The sequence below is a fragment of the Elephas maximus genome, chromosome 3 (assembly GCF_024166365.1).
Source record: "Elephas maximus indicus isolate mEleMax1 chromosome 3, mEleMax1 primary haplotype, whole genome shotgun sequence".
NCBI classification, from domain to species: Eukaryota; Metazoa; Chordata; class Mammalia; order Proboscidea; family Elephantidae; genus Elephas; species Elephas maximus.
In genome coordinates this window covers 208,361,789-208,382,859 of record NC_064821.1, presented here as the reverse complement: position 1 = coordinate 208,382,859, position 21,071 = coordinate 208,361,789, and the positions used below count along the sequence as shown (strand labels likewise).

General features: G+C 38.3%; 1 protein-coding gene across 6 annotated transcripts in view; it reads right to left on the bottom strand.

Annotated features, from left to right (window-relative positions):
• POU2F1 (POU class 2 homeobox 1) overlaps positions 1-21,071 on the bottom strand; it is a 261,573-nt gene that overhangs the window by 103,575 nt on the left and 136,927 nt on the right. For 2 of the 6 annotated variants that reach the window (XM_049881127.1, XM_049881128.1), the window contains exons 1-2: positions 18,566-19,575; positions 15,111-15,176 (exon numbers count right to left, since the gene is read on the bottom strand). In XM_049881127.1, the coding sequence (XP_049737084.1) occupies positions 15,111-15,176; positions 18,566-18,593 (94 nt within the window). In that variant the 5' untranslated portion in view covers positions 18,594-19,575. Of the gene's footprint in view, positions 1-15,110; positions 15,177-18,565; positions 19,576-21,071 lie in introns of those variants that run through there. The other 4 variants (XM_049881124.1, XM_049881126.1, XM_049881123.1 and 1 more) reach the window with 3 other exon arrangements.

Genomic DNA, 21,071 nt, shown 5'->3' with positions numbered 1-21,071 from the left:
GTTCCTTCTTCTGAGTGCCCATGGTATATTCAATATTCTTCACCAACACCGTAATTCAAAACTGCCAATTCTTCTTCAGTCTTCCTTATTCACCGTTCAGCTTTTGTATGCATATGAGGTGGCTGAAAATAGTCCTCAAAAGTGACATTTTCACACTTTAACACTTTCAAGAGATCTTTTGCAGCAGATTTGCCCAATGCAATACACTGCTTGATTTCTTGACTGCTGTTTCCATGGGCGTTGATTGTGGATCTAAGTAAAACGAAATCCTTGACAACTTCAGTATTTTCTCTGTTTATCATGATGTTGTTCACTGGTCCAGTAGTGAGGATTTTTGTTTCCTCTATGTTGAGGTGTAATCCATACTGAAGGCTGTGGTCTATGATGTTCAACAGTAAGTACTTCAAGATCTCTTTGTTTTCAGCAAGTGAGGCTGTGTCATATGTATATCACAGGTTGTTACTGACTCTTCCTCCAACCCTGATATCACATTCTTCTACGCATAGTCAGATTTGCTCAGCACACAGGCTGAATAAGTATGGTGAAAGGATACAATCCTGATGCACACCTTTCCTGATTTTAAGCCACTCACTATTCTCTTGTTCTGTTCTGCCTCTTGGTCTGTGAACTGGTTCCCCATGAGCACAATTAACTGTTCGGGAATTCCCATTCTTCACAACATTATCCATAATTTATTATGATCCACATAGTCGAACGCCTCTGCACAGTCAATAAGACAAAGGTAAACATCTTTCTGGTATTCTCTGCTTTCAGCCAAGATCCATCTGACATCATCAATGATATCCCTCATTCCACGTCCTCTTCTAAATCCACCTTGAATTTCTGACAGCTCTGTTGATGTAATGCTGCAACTGTTTTTGAATTATCTTCAGCAAGATTTTACTTGCATGTGATAGTAATGATGCTGTTCAATAATTTCTGCATTAAGGTGGATCACATTTCTTTGGAATGGGCACAAACATGGATTTCTTCCAGTCGGTTGGCCAGCTAGCTGTCTTACAAATTTCTTGGCATAGATGACTGAGTGTTTTCAGTATTGCACCTTTTTGTTGAAACATCTCAACTGGTGTACCACTAATCCTTGTTTTTCATCAACACCTTCAGTGCAGCTTACACTTCTTCCTTTAGTACCATGGGATCTTGATCATATGCTACTTCCTGAAATGGCTGAATGTTGACCAATTCCTTTTCGTATAGTGACTCTGTATATTCCATCTTCTTTTGATGTTTCCTGGGTCGCTCAATATTTTGCCTGTAGAATCCTTCAGTATTGCAACTTGAGGTTTGAATTTTTTCTTCAGTTCTTTCTGCTTAAGAAATTCTAAGCATGTTCTTCTCTTTTGGTTTTCTAACTCCAGGTCTTTGCACATTTCACTGTGCAAAGACAAAAAGTGTCATCTCGAGCTGCCCTTTGAAATCTTCTGTTCAGCTCTTTTACTTCATCATTTCTTCCTTTTGCTTTAGCTGCTTGATGTTCAAGAGCAAGTTTCAGGGTCTCTTTTGACATCCCTTTTGGTATTTCTTTTCTTTTGTTTTTTTGATGACCTTTTACTTTCTTCATGTATGAGGTCCTTGATGTCATACCACAACTCTGGTCTTCAGTCATCAGTGTTCAATGCATCACGTCTATTCTTGAGATGGTCTCTAAAGTCAGGCAGGATACACTCAAGGTCGTACTTTGGCTCTCATGGACTTCTTTTAATTTTCTTGAGCTTCAACTAGAATTTGCACATCAGCAATTGATAAGTCTATCCGCAGTGGGCCCCTAGTTTTGTTCTGACTGATGATATTGAGCTTTCCCATTGTCTCTTTCCCCAGGTGTGGTCAACTTGATTCCTATGTATTTCATCCAGGAGGTCCACATGTATAGTCACTGTTTATGTTGTTGAAAAAATGTATTTGCAATGAATACGTCTTTGGTCTTGGAAAATTCTATCATGCCATCTCCAGCATCATTTATATTACCAAGTCCACATTTTCCAACTACTGATTCTTCTTCTTTGTTTCCAACTTTAATGTTCCAATCACCGGTAATTACCAATGCATCTTGACTGCATGTCTGATCAATTTTAGATCAAGGAAGTTGGCAAAATTCTTCAATTTCTTCATCTTTGGCATTAGTGGTTGGTGTGTAAATGTGAATAATTGTATTAATTATATATTCTTGTAAAAAAAAAAATTCTTGTAGGCATATTGATATTATCTTACCAAGGACAGTGTCGTACTCCAGGATATACCTTGAAATGTTCTTTTTCATGATGAATGCAACGCCATTCCTCTTCAATTTGTCATTCCCAGCATAGTAGACCACATGATTAGGAAACATGTTAGTACTTAATTATCATAATGACGGAGATTAAATTTACTTGATCCACCCAATCTCAATCTACTCTCATAGCTAAATTATCAGGTAATTTTGACTTCCATGTTAATTTAAAAAAAAATTACTCCTGTTTTATCCTTTTTCTTGATTTGATAAAGTGTTTTCTTCTCTTTCCTATATCTGGTAAGCATTAGTTCATATAAATTTCAAAAAGCAGTTTATGTGACTCAAGGGATCAGAATCAGCAAATAAGTAAAATTAAGTATGTGAATGTTAGTTCTAAAATGGTGCTTGAAAAAAAAAATATGGAGTAATGTAAAATCACTTACAATTATACATTTTCTTGGTTACCTGGGCAGAGAAAAAAGCAGGATTTAATGAGAAACAGCGGCGTAACTGTTTCAATTAAGCATCAGGCAAGACATCAGAGAGCTAACAGATTGTTCTCAAACAAGTCTCACAACAAGACAAACAAGTCTTCCATCTCACAGTTCTGGTCACTGTGGAAAATAGCTTTAAACAGGAATTTTTACTTTAATTGAATTTAACTCAGTTTTTAAACTCTAATGAATACTTGCCAAGGAGAGATTTCCTATCAACACAGAAGCTTTTAAAACTGAAGCATCTCCTGAAAAAGATTAACAACTGATAGCTGGCAGCGTCCTGCAAAATCTTGATCAGCTCTTTACTTTGTAAACAGATGAGAATGAAACATCAAAAGTGTCTGCAATACTATACGTATTTCCCCCTCTTTCTTTTTTAAGTATCACTATAAGAATGACCTGACACTACTTACCACCCATTCTAATCTCTCAACAAAACGTGGGACCTGGTGTACAGCTGCTGACCAGTGGAGTTCATGCTAAGTAGCCAAAAAACCATGTCTTTCTCTCGGCTCTCTGGGCTTGGCAGCCCTCTGTCCAAAGAATTATGCTGTAAGAAATACCATTACCATTCCCTCTCATCTAGATGAGTTTGCTATTGAGAGAGTATTATTCTGACAAAATCATCCAATCTCCCATTTTCTTCACTCCTCATCTTGGTCTGTTGAGCTAGGTAAGGGGAACATCATACAAGCATGTTGGCTAGGTAAGCTACCCATTTATTTTCATCAATCTGAGCTTGGCCCTCAACGGACTTATAAGTCTTTTTCTTTTTTTAATTTGCTTATTTATTTAAATCAATTACCTAAAGTAATTACACCAAAACTTACTCATTTTACTCAAATTCCCAAACCCATTTCATCTAATCTTTTCCTAGGAAGGCAGTGTGGAATAATAAAAGGGTCATGGCCTTTGCAATCACAAATTCCCACACCATTCTGAACTTTGGTTACTTCATCTATATAATAGGCATGAGATTACTAATATTGTACGCATATTAGAACAATTATGATATAAAAGTACATATGATAAGGAGCCCTGGTGGTGCAGTGGGTAAGTGATACAGCTACTAACCAAAAGGTCGGTAGTTCAAATCCACCAGCCACTCCTTGGAAACATCATAGGGCAGTTCTACTCTGTTCTCTAGGGTCTCTATGGGTCAGAAGAGTAGCTGCTGCTACTATTATTATCTCTGCCTTCCTTTCAGAAGATTACCTCAACTCTTTGACTGAGAATAATGAGGCAATTTGATATGAATTATTTCTCAGCTTTCCTCCTCCTCTTCACCTCAAAGATCTGTCATTGTTTAGTCTTACCTTCGTCTCCCCAATTTTTGAGAAAGGCGTTTATCTTTTTCCATTTTCAAAGTTAATCCTTCATTCTGTACCTTTGATCCCAGCCCTTCTTCCCAGCCTCTGTTTTTCGTCATTCAATCTCTTCCTCCCTGATGGTTCCTTCTGCCTAGCCTATATACAATTCAAATTTCCTCATACAAACACCTCCTGGACACCACTACAGCACTTTCATAGGACTCCTCTCAAATGACTTATCATGATCTACCCTGAATCAGAATCTATACATCTGTGTTACCTCTTAATGGATTGTAAGCTACTTAAAGGCTGGAAGTATCAAATCTACTCACACTGGTATTTTTCACAGGACCAAGAACAATGCTTTATTTATATGACAGGAAATTACTGAATAAATAAATTAACAAACCTGCAACTACAGATTTTCTGTGAACACCAAACAAGGCCTATTTGACAAACGTGCACTTTTTAGCTACTCAATTTAAATAAATCATTCTGGTAGGAGAAAAGCAAAGAAATAACAAAGCAACACAATCTTAAGTATTTTTATAATACCACTCTCCTTAAAATGCCACAACTCAAAACGATTACAATTAGAACATATATATATATCAAGCAAACAACAATCAAAAAAGAGCAAGAGTGGCAATATTAATTTCTGACAAAATACACTTTAAAGTTAAATCCACCAGAAAGGATAAGGAAGGACATTACATAATGATTAAAGGCACAATATATCAAAAAGATATAACCACATTAAATATTTACGCACCCAAGGACAGGGTTGCAAGACACATAAAATAAACTCTATCAGCATTGAAAAGTGAGATAGATCCACAAAAATACTAGGAGATGTCAACACACCACCTTCGCTGAAGGACAGGACATCCAGAAAGAAGCTCAATGAAGACACAGAAGATCTAAATGCCACAATCAACCAACCTGACCTCACAGGCATACACAGAACACTCCACCCAACAGCAACCAAGAGTACTTTCTTTTCTAGCGCACATGGAACATTCTCTAGAATAGATCACTTATTAGGTCATAAAGCAAGCCTTAGCAGAATCCAAAACATTGAAATATTACAAAGCATCTTCTCTGACCATAAGGCCATAAAAGTAGACATCAATAACACAAAAAGCAGGGAAAAGAAATCAAACGCTTGGAAACTGAACAATAACCTGCAAAAAATGAATGGGTTATAGAAGAAATTAAGGACAGAATTAAGAAATACAAAGAATCCAATAAGAATGAAAACACTTCCTATCAGAACCTTTGAGACACAGTGAAAGCAGTGCTCAGAGGTCAATTTATGTCAATAAATGCATACAAAAAGAAAAACGGGCCAAAATCAAAGAATTATCCCTACAACTTCAACAAATAAAAAAAGAGAGCAACAAAAAAAACCCATCAGGTACCAGAAGAAAACAAATAATAAAAATTAGAGCAGAACTAAATGAAATTGCTGTTGTTCTTAGGTGCCGTCGAGTCGGTTCCAACTTATAGCGACACTATGCACAACAGAAGGAAACACTGCTCGGTCCTGAGCCATCCTTACAATCGTTATTATACTTGAGCTCATTGTTGCAGCCACTGTGTCAGGCTACCTCGTTGAGGGTCTTCCTCTTTTCCGCTGACCCTGTACTCTGCCAAGCATGATGTCCTTCTCCAGGGACTGATCCCTCCTGACAACATGTCCAAAGTATGTAAGACACAGTCTCGCCACCCTTGCTTCTAAGGAGCATTCTGGTTGTACTTCTTCTAAGACAGATTTGTTCGTTCTTTTGGCAGTCCATGGTATATTCAATACTCTTCGCCAGCACCACAATTCAAAGGCGTCAACTCTTCTTCAGCCTTCCTTATTCATTGTCCAGCTTTCACATGCATATGATGTGACTGAAAATACCATGGCTTGGGTCAGGTGCATCTTAGTCTTCAGGGTGACATCTTTACTCTTTGGCACTTTAAACAGGTCCTTTGCAGCAGATTTACCCAATGCAATGCGTCCTTTGAATTACTGACTGCTGCTTTCCATGGCTGTTGATTGTGGATCCAAGTAAAATGAAATCCTTGACAACTTCAATCTTTCCTCCGTTTATCATGATGTTGCTCATTGGTCCAGTTGTGAGGATTTTTGTTTTCTTTATGTTGAGGTGCAATCCATACTGAAGGCTGTGGTCTTTGATCTTCAATAATAAGTGCTTCAAGTCCTCTTCACTTTCAGCAAGCAAGGTTGTGTCATCTGCATAACGCAGGTTGTTAATAAGTCTTCCTTCACTCTGATGCCCCTTTCTTCTTCATGTAGTCCAGCTTCTCAGATCATCTGCTCAGCATACAGATTGAATAGGTATGGTGAAAGGATACAACCCTGACGCACACCTTTCCTCGTTTTAAACCAATCAGTATCCCCTTGTTCTGTCCGAACAACTGCCTTTTGATCTATGTAAAGCTTCCTCATGAGCACAATTAAGTGTTCTAGAATTCCCATTCTTTGCAATGTTATCCCTAATTTGTCATGATCCACAGAGTCGAATGCCTTTGCGTAGTCAATAAAACACAGGTCAACATCCTTCTTGTATTCTCTGCTTTCAGCCAGGATCCATCTGACATCAGCAATGATATCCCTGGTTCCACATCCTCTTCTGAAACCGGCCTGAATTTCTGGCAGTTGCCTGTCGATATACTGCTGCAGCCGTTACCGAATGATCTTCAGCAAAATTTTGCTTACGTGTGATATTAATGATACTGTTCTATAATTTCCACATTCGGTTGAATCACCTTTCTTGGGAATGGGCATAAATATGGATCTCTTCCAGTCAGTTGGCCAGGAAGCTGTCTTCCATATTTCTTGGCACAGACAAGTGAGCACCTCCACTGCTGCATCTGTGTCTTGAAACATCTCAATTGATCTTCCATCAATTTCTGGAGCCTTGTTTATCGCCAATGCCTTCAGAGCAGCTTGGACTTCTTCCTTCAGGACCATCAGTTCCCAATCCCCCATGTGTCTGTCAGTTTGTTGTACTGTGGGGGCTTCCATGTTGCTGTGATGCTGGAAGCTATGCCACCGGTATTCAGATACCATCAGGGTCACCCATGGAGGATAGGTTTCAGCTGAGTTTTCAGACTAAGACAGACTAGGAAGAAGGACCCGGCAGTCTACTTCTTAAAAGCATTAGCCAGTGAAAAACTTATGAATAGCAGTGGAACATTCTCTGATATAATGCTGGAAGATGAGCCCCCCAGGTTGGAAGGCACTCAAAAGATGACTGGGGAAGAGCTGCCTCCTCAAATTTGAGTAGAGTTGACCTTAATGATTTGGATACAGTAAAGCTTTTGAGACCTTCTTTTGCTGATGTGGCACGATTCAAAATGAGAAAAAACAGCTGCAAACATCCATTAATAATCGGAACCTGGAATGTACGAAGTGTGAATCTAGTAAAACTGGAAATCATCAAAAATGAAATGGAATGCATAAACATCGATATCCTAGGCATTAAGGAACTGAAATGAACTGGCATTGGCCATTCTGAGTCGGACAATCATATAGTCTCCTATGCTGGGAATGACAACTCGAAGAGGAATGGTGTTGCATTCATTGTCAAAAAGAACTTTTCAAGACAATATCCAAACGCCTACAAGGAAGACCAGTTAAAACAACTATTATTCAAAATTACGTAGCAACCATTAGGGCCATGGATGAAGAAATAGAAGACGTCTATCAGGTGCTGCAGTCTGAAATTGACTGAACATGCAGTCAAGATGCATTGATAATTACTGGTGATTGGAATGCAGAAGTTGGAAACAAAGAAAAAGGATCAATAGTTGGAAAATGTGGCCTTGGTGATAGAAACAATGCGGGAGATCAAATGATAGAATTTTGCAAGACCAACGACTTCTTCACTGCAATCACCTGCTTTCACCAACATAAACGGCGACTATACACATGGACCTCGCCAGATGGAACACACAGAAATCAAACTGACTGCATCTGTGGAAAGAGAAGATTTCTTGGAAAAGCTCTATATCATCAGTCAGAACAAGGCCAGGGGCTGACTGTGGAACAGACCATCAATTGCTCATATGCAAGTTCAAGCTGAAACTGAAGAAAATCAGCAAGTCCACGAGAGCCAAAATATGATCTTGAGTACATCTCACCTGAATTTAGAGACCATTTTATAAGAATGGATTTGATGCATTGAGCAGTAGTGACCAAGGACCAGATGAGTTGTGCAATGACATCAAGGACACCACAGATGAAGAAACCAAGAGGTCGTTGAATAGACAGGACAGAAAGAAAAGACCAAGATGGATGTCAGAGGAGACTCTGAAACTTGCTCTCGAACGTCGAGCAGCTAAAGCAAAAGGAAGAATTGATGAAGTAAAAGAACAGAAGATTTCAAAGGGTGTCTAGAGAAGACAAAGTAAAGTAATATAATGACATGTGCAAAGAGCTGGAGATGGAAAACCAAAAGGGAAGAACACGCTTGGCATTTCTCAAGCTGAAAGAACTGAAGAAAAAAATCAAGCCTCGAGTTGCAACAGTGAAAGATTCTATGGGGAAAATATTAAACAACACAGGAAGCATCAAAAGAAGATGGAGGGAATACGCAGAGTCATTATACCAAATGAAATAGAAAACAGAAAAACAATTGAAAGAATTAACAAGACCAAAAGCTGGTTCTTTGAAAAAAATCAAGAAAATTGATAAACCATTGGTCAAATTGACAAAAGAAAAACAGGAGAGTAAGCAAATAAGCGGAATAAGAAATGAGACGGGCGATATTACAACAGACCCAACTGAAATTAAAAGAATCATATCAGATTACTTATGAAAATTTGTACTCTAACAATTTTGAAAACCTAGAAGAAATGAATTCCTAGAAACACACTACCTACCTAAACTAACACAAACAGAGGTAGAACAACAAAATAGACCCATAACAAAAGAAGAGATTGAAAAGGTAATCAAAAACTCCCAACTAAAAAAAAAAGCCCTGGCCTGGACAGCTTCACTGCAGAGTTCTACGGAACTTTCAGAGAATTAACACCTCTACTACTAAAGGTATTTCAGAGCATAGAAAAGCACGGAATACTCCCAAACTCATTCTATGAAGCTACCATATCTCTGGTACCAAAACCAGGTAAGACACCACAAAAAAAGAAAATTACAGACCCACACGTGAACTTAGATAGAAACATCCCCCACAAAATTCTAGCCAATAGAATTCAACAACATATCAAAAAAATAATTCACCATGACCAAGTGGGATTCATACCAAGCATGCAGGATATTTCGACATTAGGAAAACAATTAATGTAATCCATCATATAAATGAAACAAAAGACAAGAATTGCATGATTTAGAAAAGGCATTTGACAAAGTTCAACACCCATTCATGATAAAAAAAAACTCTCAGCAAAATAGGAATAGAAGTAAAATTCCTCAACATAGTAAAGGGCATTTATACAAAGCCAATATCTAACATCATCCTAAATGGAGAGAGCCTGAAAGCATTCTCCTTCAGATCGGGAATCAGACAAGGATGCCCTGTGTCACCGCTCTTATTCAACATTGTGCTGGAGGTCCTAGCCAGAGCAATTAGGCAAGATAAAGAAAAAAACGGCATCCAGATTGGCAAGGAAGAAGTAAAAATATCTCTATTTGCAGATGACATGATCTCATACACAGAAAACCCTAAGGAATCCTCAAGAGAACTACTGAAACTAATGGAATAGTTCAGCAGAGTATCGGGTTACAAGATAAACACACAAAAATCAGTTGGATTCCTCTGCACCAACAAAAAGAACATCGAAGAGGAAATCACTGAATCAATGCCATTTACAGTAGCCCTCAGAAAGATAAAATAGTTAGGAATAAATCTTACCAGAGATGTAAAAGACTTATACAAAGAAAACTACAGAACACTTCTGCCAGAAACCAAAAGAGACCTACATAAGTGGAAAAACATACCTTGCTCATGGATAGGAAGACTTAACATTATAAAAATGTCTATTCTACCAAAAGTAATCTATACGTTTAGTGCAATTCCAATCCAAATTCTAATGACATTCATTAATGAGATGGAGAAAGAAATCCACAACTTCATACGGAAGGGAAAGAGGCCCCAGATAAGTAAAGCATTACTGAAAAAGAAGAACAAAGTGGGAGGTCTTACTCTACCTGATTTCAGAACCTATTATACCGCCACAGTAGTCAAAACACCCTGATACAAGAAAAGATACATAGACCAATGGAACAGAATTGAGAATCCAGACATAAATATATCCACATATGACTAGTTGATATTTGACAAAAGCCCCAAAACAGTTAAATGGGGGGAAAAGACAGTCTCTTTAACAAAGGGTGCTGGCATAACTGGATATCCATCCTCAAAAAAATGAAACAAGACCCATATCTCACTCCATGCACACAAACAAGCTCAAAATGGATCCAAGACCTAAATATAAAATCTAAAAGTATAAAAGTCATGGAAGAAAAAACTGGGACATGTTACAAGCCCCAATACATGGCATAAATAGTATACAAAACATTACTAACAATGCAGAAGAAAAACTAGATAACTGGGAACTCCTAAAAATCAAACACCTATGCTCATCCAAAGACTTCACCAAAAGAGTAAAAAGAGTACCTACCAACTGGCAAAAAGTTTTTAGCTATGACATTTCTGATCAGCACCTGATCTCTAAAATCTATATGATACTGCAAAAACTCAACTACAAAAAGACAATAACCCAATTAGAAAATGGGCAAAAGATATGCACAGATACTTCACTAAAGAAGACATTCAGGTGGCTAACAGATACATGAGGAAATGCTCACGATCATTAGCCATTAGAGAAATGCAAAGCAAAACTATAATGAGATTTCATCTCACTCCAACAAGGCTGGCATTATTCCAAAAACCAGAAAACAATAAATGTTGGAGAGGTTGTACAGAGACTGGAACACTTATACACTACTGGTGGGAATGTAAAATGGTACAAAAACTTTGGAAATCAATTTGGCGCTTCCTTAAAAAGCTAGAAATAGAACTACCATGTGATCCAACAATCCTACTCCTTGGAATATATCCTAGAGAAATGAGCTTTACACAAACTGATGTAGGCACACCCATGTTCATTGCAGCACTGTTTACAACAGCAAAAAGATGGAAGCAACCAAGGTGCCCATCGACAGATGAACGGATAAATAAACTATGGTATATTCACACAATGGAATACTAAGCATCGATAAAGAACAGCGATGAATCTGTGAAACATTTCGTAACATGGAGGAATCTGGAAGGCATTAGGCTGAGTGAAATTAGTCAGTTGCAAAAGGACAAATATTGTGTATCAGCACTATTATAAGAATTCGAGAAATAGTTCAAACAGAGAAGAAAACATTTTTTGATGGTTACAAGATGGGGGAGGGAGGGGGGAGGGAGGGAGGTAGGGAGGGAGGGAGAGCAGTATTCACTAATTAGATAGTAGATAAGAACTACTTTAGGTGACAGGAAAGACAACACCACAATACAGGCGAGGACAGCACAACTGGACTAAACCAAAAGCAGTTTCCTGAATAAACTGAATGCTTTGAAGGCCAGTGTAGCAGGGGTGGGGGTTTGGGGACCATGGTTTCCGGGGACATCTAAGTCAATCAGCATAATAAAATCTATTAAGAAAACATTCTGCATCCCACTTTGGAGAGTGGCATCTGGGGTCTTAAATGCTAGCAAGCGGCCAAGTAAGCAGCCATCTAAGATGCATCAATGGGTCTCGACCCACTTGGAACAAAGGAGAATGAAGAACACCAAAGACACAAGGTAGTTATAAGTCGAAGAGACAAAAAGACCACATAAACCAGAGACTACATCAGCCTGAGACTAGAAGAACTAGATGATGCCCGGCTACAACCAATGACTACCCTGACAGGGAACACAGCAGAGAATTCCTGAAGGAGCAGGACAGCAGTGGGATGTAGACCCCAAATTCTCATAAAAAGACCAGACTTAATGCTCTGACTGAGACTAGAAGGGCTGCAGTGGTCATGGCCCCCAGACCTTCTGTTGGCCCAGGACAGGAACCATTCCTAAAGCCAACTCTTCAGACAAGGATTGGACCGGTCAATGGGTTAGACAGGGATGCTGGTGAGGAGTGAGCTTCTTGGATCAGGTGGGCACTTGAGACTATGCTGGAATCTCCTGCCTCGAGGGGGGACGAGAGAGTTCAGGGGGTTAGAAGCTGGCAAAATGGACACGAAAGGAGAGAGTGAAGGGAGACAGTGGGCTGTCTTATTAGGGGGAAAGCAATTGGGAGTATGTAGCAAGGTGTATATAAGTTTTTGTGTGAGACTGACTTGATTTGTAGATTTTCACTTAAAACACGACAAAAATTAAAAAAATTTTTTTTAAGTTTTCAGGGTCATCTGTTACATTTTTAAGTAAAAATCCATTGATATGTAATTATCTGAGTAAACTGTAATTTTTTACTGAATAAATTACACATGGTACTTAAACATGTAAACTGGAATTCAAATGTATTTTTATAGCCCTAAACTAATGAGCTGACATCAGCGGGAGGTGCTAAGAAGATAGTGACAGACCCTTCACATTTTAGGAACTGACATTCAATGTTTCAGTTATTCTCAAGTGAGTCTAAAGTCCATGACATAGAAGTCATCTGTAATTTGACTAAGGCAACAAAGGCCACAGTTGACGAAAAGGAAGTGACAAAAGAGTTCAGACGGTTGATCGTGTTGTGCTCAGTCTGCTCCAGCGTCCATGTATTATTGTATTAGCAGTGACTCTTGTGAAAAAACAACAAAATTTTTCTCTCTTTGTAGGGCAAAGAAAAAATCGCCTGCTATTGCTGATGATGGAAGTAAAGGAGTCCAAGAAACTGCCACAAAAGTGGAGTTTGAGAGACATTAAAGAGCCAAATACCTGAACTGACAGTGCTCAGCTCTGTAATGGGAATGAGTCTGCCATGCATTCCATATTAACACAGGACAAAAATCACAGGGCTGTTTAAGCACGTTCTCCAGCCAGAATTTCTTACAGAGCTTTCTAAATGGTTTTAGGCCTATACATACATAAAGGCTGCTTAAATTTTCAGCTTTATTTTACTGAAGTTCATGAAAGAAATAACATGTAGCGTGCATGTCCTGGTTCTGTCTTTATTTCCTGGCTGTTTTTGTGCCTCAATTTTCCATTCTTTGAAATAGAAATAATACATAGCTTACGGGGCTGTCATCAGAACTCAGACTGAAATCAGGTAATGTGTACAGTGTTTAAGGTTTCCAAAAGTCTATTTCATGAGGATTTTATTAAATATTGTAGACGCTCAATAAATGGCACACTGCAAGTGCTGTATAGCGCTGGTGCTCGAGTAGATACAGGGACCCCCGAGGAGTACAGTGTAGTGGATACTTTCAGTGTTCTCCAATCATCCTGTAAGTCTGCTTTTCTTCCCTTTTTCTCTGAAGCTGTTCTTTCGGCACAGGTGTCCCACCCACTCTCCTCCAGCCATTTAATGGGATCTACGCTCTGGTTTCTGGCTGCAGACAAGTCCCGCGCCTGCACCAGCTTAGGCACCAGCGCTACAAAATAAAGAAAGACGGGGTTTAAACAGGGGACAGCGAAATGACAGAAAGGAGACTTTGGCTAATGAAGAATTCAGACAGGACGGGATGTTTCCCCTTCTCCCGCTCAGGAGGTACCGCAGCAGTCTAACCGGCTAGCCTTTGTTGGAGAGCAGCTGAGGTTAGCTGCCATCGAGTCAGCTCCGACTCACGGCAACCTTATGTACAAAAGAACGAAACGGTGCCCAGTCTTGGGTCCTCTTCCTGACGTTTGGTATATTTGAGTCCACTGTTACAGCTACTATGTCACTCCATCCCATTACAGCTCAGTTTCACATAGAAAGGTAAGTTTACTTTTGAGATTAAAACATTTACAAACATCTCCAGGTACAGGACAGCTTAGAACAAAAAGTATGCCATCAGGAAACTGCTATATTGGTTCGAGTCATCTACTATAAAATAAAAGGTTCTTCTGGCCAGTAGAGGCAGGAAAAGAAGGTGGTTCTAAGAGTGACCCTCACTCTTACTATTCCCATGGTTAGGCCTTTTTAAAACAATGGATCACAGAGGGAACATCCCCTAAAAGTGAAAAATCTAGTTTACTTTAGAAACTACTATTTTCTATGTAACCCTGCCTAATAACATAATTCCATTTTTACGTGATTTAATTTTTAATTTATATATTTACCAAATTTGGCTACCATCTCCAGCAGATGATAAAGACGCATAGTCAAACGTCCTCTGAACAATGTACGAAATTAAGAGTACAGGCTGTGGAGACAATTCACCCTTTATGGACTCACCTTTCTCTTATGGGGCCTGTTTTCTCATTTATATAATACTTTTCTTTTAATAAAGGGTTTAACCATGTATAAATTAAAAAAAAAAAAAAAAGCTCTACTCAATAAAAGGATGTATTAGAAATGTGTGTGTGTGTTTCAGTACTTATTGACACTACCATAACTTTAATTCATATTCATTGTAGGGTGGATAATATTTACTGTTTTGATTAAACCTCTAACAACAGCAAGTTTTTATGGAACGGTCACTGTGTAGCTGACACTGTGCTATTTTAATACTTCATATACTGTCTCCGTTGCTACTCACAATGCTCTATGAGATATATTATCCCCAATTTACAGATAGAGAAATTAGGTCTCAGAAAGATTTTGGAATTACCTGAAGTCACTTAGCAGGTAAGCGACAAATCTGTACCCAGAACTCTCTGACTTGCAGGTCTCTTAATTACTTAATCTCTTAATTATACTATAGTTTCTCTGATAGGTGGAAACAAAAGGATGAAGCAATCTGCCAGAGCAAGTTAGATAATCTTAAGAAAACAGACTCCCAATTTCTGCAAGTACTAAATTATAATATGTGACAATTCAATAATCAAATTGGCCTTTATTTGCCAAATCTAAGTCATAGTCTTTTCTTTTAGCTCTATTAGACCTAATGAAAAGGCTGAATCTGGGACAATCTCTTACCTGTGTTGCTATCTCCACTCTCCAGAGACGGTTTACTGCCTTCTGACGGATTGTTCATTTTTGAATCTACAATAAATCAGAGGTGAATTAGGTTTTAAAAATATTGGGGATGGGGTTGTGGATGCCAAATTGTGATAGGGGAAAGGGTTAATAATAATGACTAATGTAATAATCATACAATTCAAGGATAACACAGCGCATATGTGTCAAAGGTAAAACGTAGGGAATTATGACAAAAAGGTTATCTGAAAGAAATTCAGGATTCCCTGGACCTTAAAGTGACCCAGAAATAAATCACCTTACTGAAAGATCTTAAGAGTCTTCTAAGAAAGATAACATATATCTAACTTGAAAAAAAAATATTAAAGTATGAAATATATATATATACTTTATTACATAAAGCATAATCTATAATATATAAATGCTTTATAATATAAACTTTAAAATATGTTAAAGAAACAAAGTTGGGGGGGGAAGCACTTTGAAAACTAAAAAAAAAAAAAAAAATTCCAAAATAAAGGGTTTTTCTTTTTCATAAGCAAAGATATTCATTAATTGTTATCGGAAATAATTCACTGGTAACTCTGAAAACAGATGGGACAGTAGTAACTCAATCTAAAAAAAAAAATTTAAGAAAAATACCTCCATAGTGACTCGTCCCCCACAAACCACATGAAACAAGTGTCAAAATCAGAGTATATCAAATTCACACCTTAATCTTAAACCAGTACAAGAAGTTGTACCATAAGGCATAAAAACATCTAATCCATCTAATAATCTAATCCATCTAATATCCATCAAATAATCCATCTAGTAATTTCAAATCTGAATTACAACCACAGCTACTTAAAACTTAAACTAGCCTAGTACCCCAAATGAGCCTGCTCGATACGGGTTTCCTTCTTGTAGGGTTATCTATTTAATGAAGGTTTCCACAGTAATAAGCAATAGCAGGTATTCCGGAAGATGTATACAACACAAGAGGCGAGGCAAGGACACATCCGCGCCTCTCCCTCTTTCAAAGGGCCAAAAGCTGAATACACATTATATAAATATCCTACTTCACATCTGCAAACTGAAACTTAACATTATAAATAATCAAACAAGTTTATTATCAAACAAGTTCTGCCTTTTCTCCCACCAGGCTAAGAACCATTTAACTACAGTTATTAACAGAGAACAAATACTTAAATACGCTGTATTTGCTTTTTGAACTTGGAGCACATTTTGTCATCTGTTTAAATACTTAACTAGGAAATCAAAACAACTGTTACACAGAAGTCTCAAGGAAGTTGTCCACGGCTGCCTTAACCACACGCCTAAGTGACGAAAAAGAATCAGGAGTCCTTCCCCCATGAATTCCATCTCTAGCCTAGAAGCTGTAGGGTAGTTTTTATAAGATACTAGTTTTTGTAACAGATGTTTATCTCATGAGCTTGGGCAGTTCTACTGTGACTCTGGTTTTCCTCAGATGTTCAGAGGGTTCAAATATGTGTGTTTATGGCCTTAAATGAGGGCAAAAGCAGTTCTATAGCTTCCTCCCCCCGCCCCCGAATGAAGGCACTGTTTAGTTATTATAACAGAGAAGCTGTCCAGAAAAACTTAAATAGCATCTGAAAGTACACTAAGGTTTGAAAGGAACAGGTGGACAGACTTAGTGAAAATCAGCTTTCTGAATGACTTAACAAGAATTTTATGAAAGTCAAAAATCCTAAGAAATGCAGTAGAATATACCATTAAGCATACACCCTGCTCAGTGTTTCCCTTAGAATTTAAAAATTAAAAAAAAAAAAAAAAGATGAGTCAGTTAACATTTATAAAATGGGTAACAATTTTCCCACATATGTGGATACCATAAAAACAAAAGAGAGGTAAGTCTTAAAAAGTCATGAGCCTGACCTTGTACAATTCCTATCCTAATTTCCACGTCTATAAATTAAAGATTATGTCACAGACCTTGTGGATCTTCTAAGGTTCTTCTACTGAACTGTCAAAGAGTTTCAAAGGCATTTATTAAAATTACTTCACCAAAAAATAAATGAAACAATAAAATTCTGATTAACTAACTAATAACAGAACAATGACGAAAAGATTGTTTAAATGATATTTACTGTTACTTAAAAGGAATACAGACACAATTTTTTATTTTAAAATATATTGCTAAAAATATTTCAGAAAAGTATCTTCCTTTTCTTTCCTTTCTTGAGTTTCTATCTTAGTAGATAGAGACAAGCTCTTTTTTGATACTTGAAGATTTTTCTCTCTGGGCAATACCAAAATTATCTGTATCTGACACTGAGATGACTGTATCTAATAAGTCTAATACCCAGTATACAAGGTGGTCTTGGGTTGAATTCTTGGCATCAATTTGTTGTTTTTGCCATTCATTCATTTTCTTTTTTCTGTACAAATACTACAGACCCTGGGTTTGGGCCAAGCCTTCTGTCTAAGACTTCAAACATTTTCAGAACTAACATTTTATCTCTGGCAACAATGCAGGAAACTGGGGCAGCCGCAATTTTCATGTGGAGAAGATGACATCCAGGAAAAAAAGTAATTTGTAAAGGTTTTAACGGTAAGATACCCCTGTCCTGGAGATCACATCCTTGAACTATCCAGGTGACCAAAGTAACCACATAAGGGTTCTAATAATCGTACATCTAAACAGGCAAAAACCAACACAAAACATGGCCACCAGGAGCCACCATAGTGTCTCAATCTATGTTAAATCTGAATCACCAAAGATGGTTCAAATATTCAAACTGGACATCATCTTCCCCAAAAGGTTTGTTGTTCTATAGTGAAAATTGTAAAACTAGGATTTCCAATACTTAAAATTATAGTTTTCTGAAGGACATAGTTGACTTCAAAAGATCAAAAAAAAAGATGGGTAATATTAGGCATAATGTTAAAACAATTAATAGTTTCTAAAACCTGGAAATTGATCAATAGTCCTATTATGGTAACCACTGCAATTACCCTCTACATCAGTATTTATGGGAACAATTCTGTACTAAGGCTCCACCTTATTTCTCACTAAGCCATTTTAGATTTTGTATGGGACATTTGTATTAAGTATGCAAAACATTTTAATTAATATGTATATATTATTAGGTACAGTTTATAGCTTGGTTTCATATTTAGAGTGTTTTTAGAACTACATGCTCTCGACAGAAATTTCCAAAAAGCAAAAATGTCACCCTTTCAAGCTAACTTCTAAATCCACAGTATTTACTGCGAATATCCGCTGAACCAGAAGCTAGTCACAGGGAGGGACTGAGAGCAAACTCAAGCATGCTTGTGCTCTGCAAATGCCTTCCACCTTCCCTGCTCCACTGGCCACCCCGCCCCCTCCGGACCAGGTTGCATATGCGATTAAGCATTTATGCATAGTCAACCCCACACAGGCTATTTCCATATTAAAGCTCATAAGAAAGAAGTGTGCTGGTACCCACCTAGAACATAGTCACTGCAGTCCAGCATTGCTGTGAAATCTTCTAGAGGTCCAAACCGTCCAAAGCAAGGAAGAACAGGTAGCGGTTTGGGGAGGGAGAAAGAAGGTACTACTATTTCTCACAAACCTACGCTATGTTCTTAACAGAACAAGGTGGGGGGTGGGAAGTGGATGGAGGGGGGAAGCAAAATACAACTTCAGTTACACCATAGCAATCTTCAACTGAATAAGGAAACTTCAGTTGCTCAGAGGAGTTTTAGCCTCTCCTACCAGCTTGGACTGACATTGTCAAGGCAACTGAAGCATGAAAAGTTCCCCTTTTTGTAATAAAATAGAAACAAAGATTGCAGCTGGCAGTTTCCATAATGAAGCTTAATCAGTATGCGCGTGATTAGGGCCTTATGCAAATCTCTCCTAGTTAGCACAGCAGCCAGTACTTTGAAGTCCAGGAACAATTCATTTACAGAATACACTGAAAGCACTCCCTGCATAATTTAAATCGTTACATAAATATTTATCAGCTTATCTGCATATTAATTGGCAGTGCATGAAGGGAAAAATTATCTCCTGAGTGCCAGCATAATAATTAGGAGGATAAAATAAGATTTCTTCCAATGGCCTGGCTTCTCGGACCTAACTTGAGCTAGTGCTGGGGCAGAAGGGAGGGACAGGAGACAGAGTTCTGTTAAAATGCCCCTGAAATGACACGTACAAATTAGAAACAACTCTACAGACTTAAGCACCTTTAATCTTATTCCTGCCAGCAACAATGACTTCAGTAATAAGAGGATTTGCAAAAAGCTTTCTACACAATCCAAGTAATCCCAAGGAAACAATTAGCAAGGTAGAAGCAGAACACAGGGCTGTCAAGATGGTGCAAGTCTTCTGATAGGAAATTTTCCAAATGTTAACACAAACTGTCAGGAGAAAGTCCTGCTTTAAACAAGGCATCAGAATAAATCCGGAAGCAGCACAGGACCTAAAGGTGCCTTCAGAGTATGAAAATTATCTACAAATATTTTTAAAATACTAAATGAACAGGACAGATTAGTTGAATGCTACATATTATGTAGTACCCCCCCCCACCTCCCACAAAATCAATCTCAAGTAGAAGACAGTCTGTTACCTACAATATGCAGAGTCAAAAAATGAGTCCTGTAAATTGTGTAATTACTTAGTATGTGTACACACACACACACACACACACACACCTTTCCAAGGAGCAGCTACTGGATTCCAACTGCTGACCTTTTGGTTAGCAGCCATGTTCCTAACCAGTGTGCCAAGCGAAACTCGTTGCCATCGAGTCGAATCCAACTCATAATGACCCTATGTGTCTATGTGTGTGTGTGTGTGTGTGTATCTAACCCTTACTAAACAGTATTCAAATTAAAGCGGATTTACAAGGTAAAACATCAACCCAAAACTTTTCAGGCATTACAATATGAAAACGTTACATCCTAAGCATCATAGACAATTCAAGAGAAGGCTTAACAAACACCCTACAAAGTAGGCATTTTCACTCTCTCCCTTATTTTTATTGGTGATAAATATGTATATAAACAAAGCATCAGCCATTTCAACGTTTTTTACATGTACAATTCAGAGACATTCTGTTCATCATGTTGAGCAACCATCACCTTAACAGAGGCTCAGTGCCCTCTAAGCAATGACTCTCTTTCCCCCTCCCTCCCACCCTTGATAACCACTAATAAGCTTCGGTCTCTCAACATTTGCTGATTCTAGATATTTCATATAAGTGGGACCATACAATCTTTGTCGATTTCACCCAGTATAATATTCTCAAGGTTCATCCATGTTGTAGTATCAAGATCAGCAGCCCACCTGCCATCTTGAATAGAAAAGGGGTTGTGCCTACCACCTTCTGTGATATAGGGACTAGCTCCCTGTGATTAAGCCATCTCCTTATTAGGTAACTGAATTCCCATCTTTAAGCTATCTCCTTATTTAGATATGCTGCCAGTTCAGACTCAGTTAAGAAAAACAAGAGGCCGGGGTCTCAAGACCAGTTGAGACTGGCAAGAACCAGGTTTGGCCCACCTGACATAGGCAGTACATAAGAGCATGACCTTTGGACAACCTACTGATGTCAGAGGCTGAAAAAACACCCTTTCTATGTCCCAGATGTGGACAAAACGCCATCTTTGTGCCCCCCCCCCCCCTTCAGACTGAGCAGCTGCAGAAGACCAGACTTCCCCAGAAACGCCTTTTCGGGCCAAACCAATCGGCAAGCTGACTCCACCTTGAGGGGTTTCTGAAGACTCCAGACCCAATTTACTTTACCCATATAAACCCCTTGAGCTATTGTCTGAGGAGCCATCTTGACAACACAAGTCCTGGTGTGCTCCTTTACTTGGCCAACTAAATAAAGCTTCTTCTTTCACTTTCATTCGCTTTGTGTCTTTATAGGGTCGCCAAGCAGACCTGGGCAAGTCTAGTTACATTTTGTATCAAGACTTTATTTCTTTCTCTTTATGGTTGAGTAC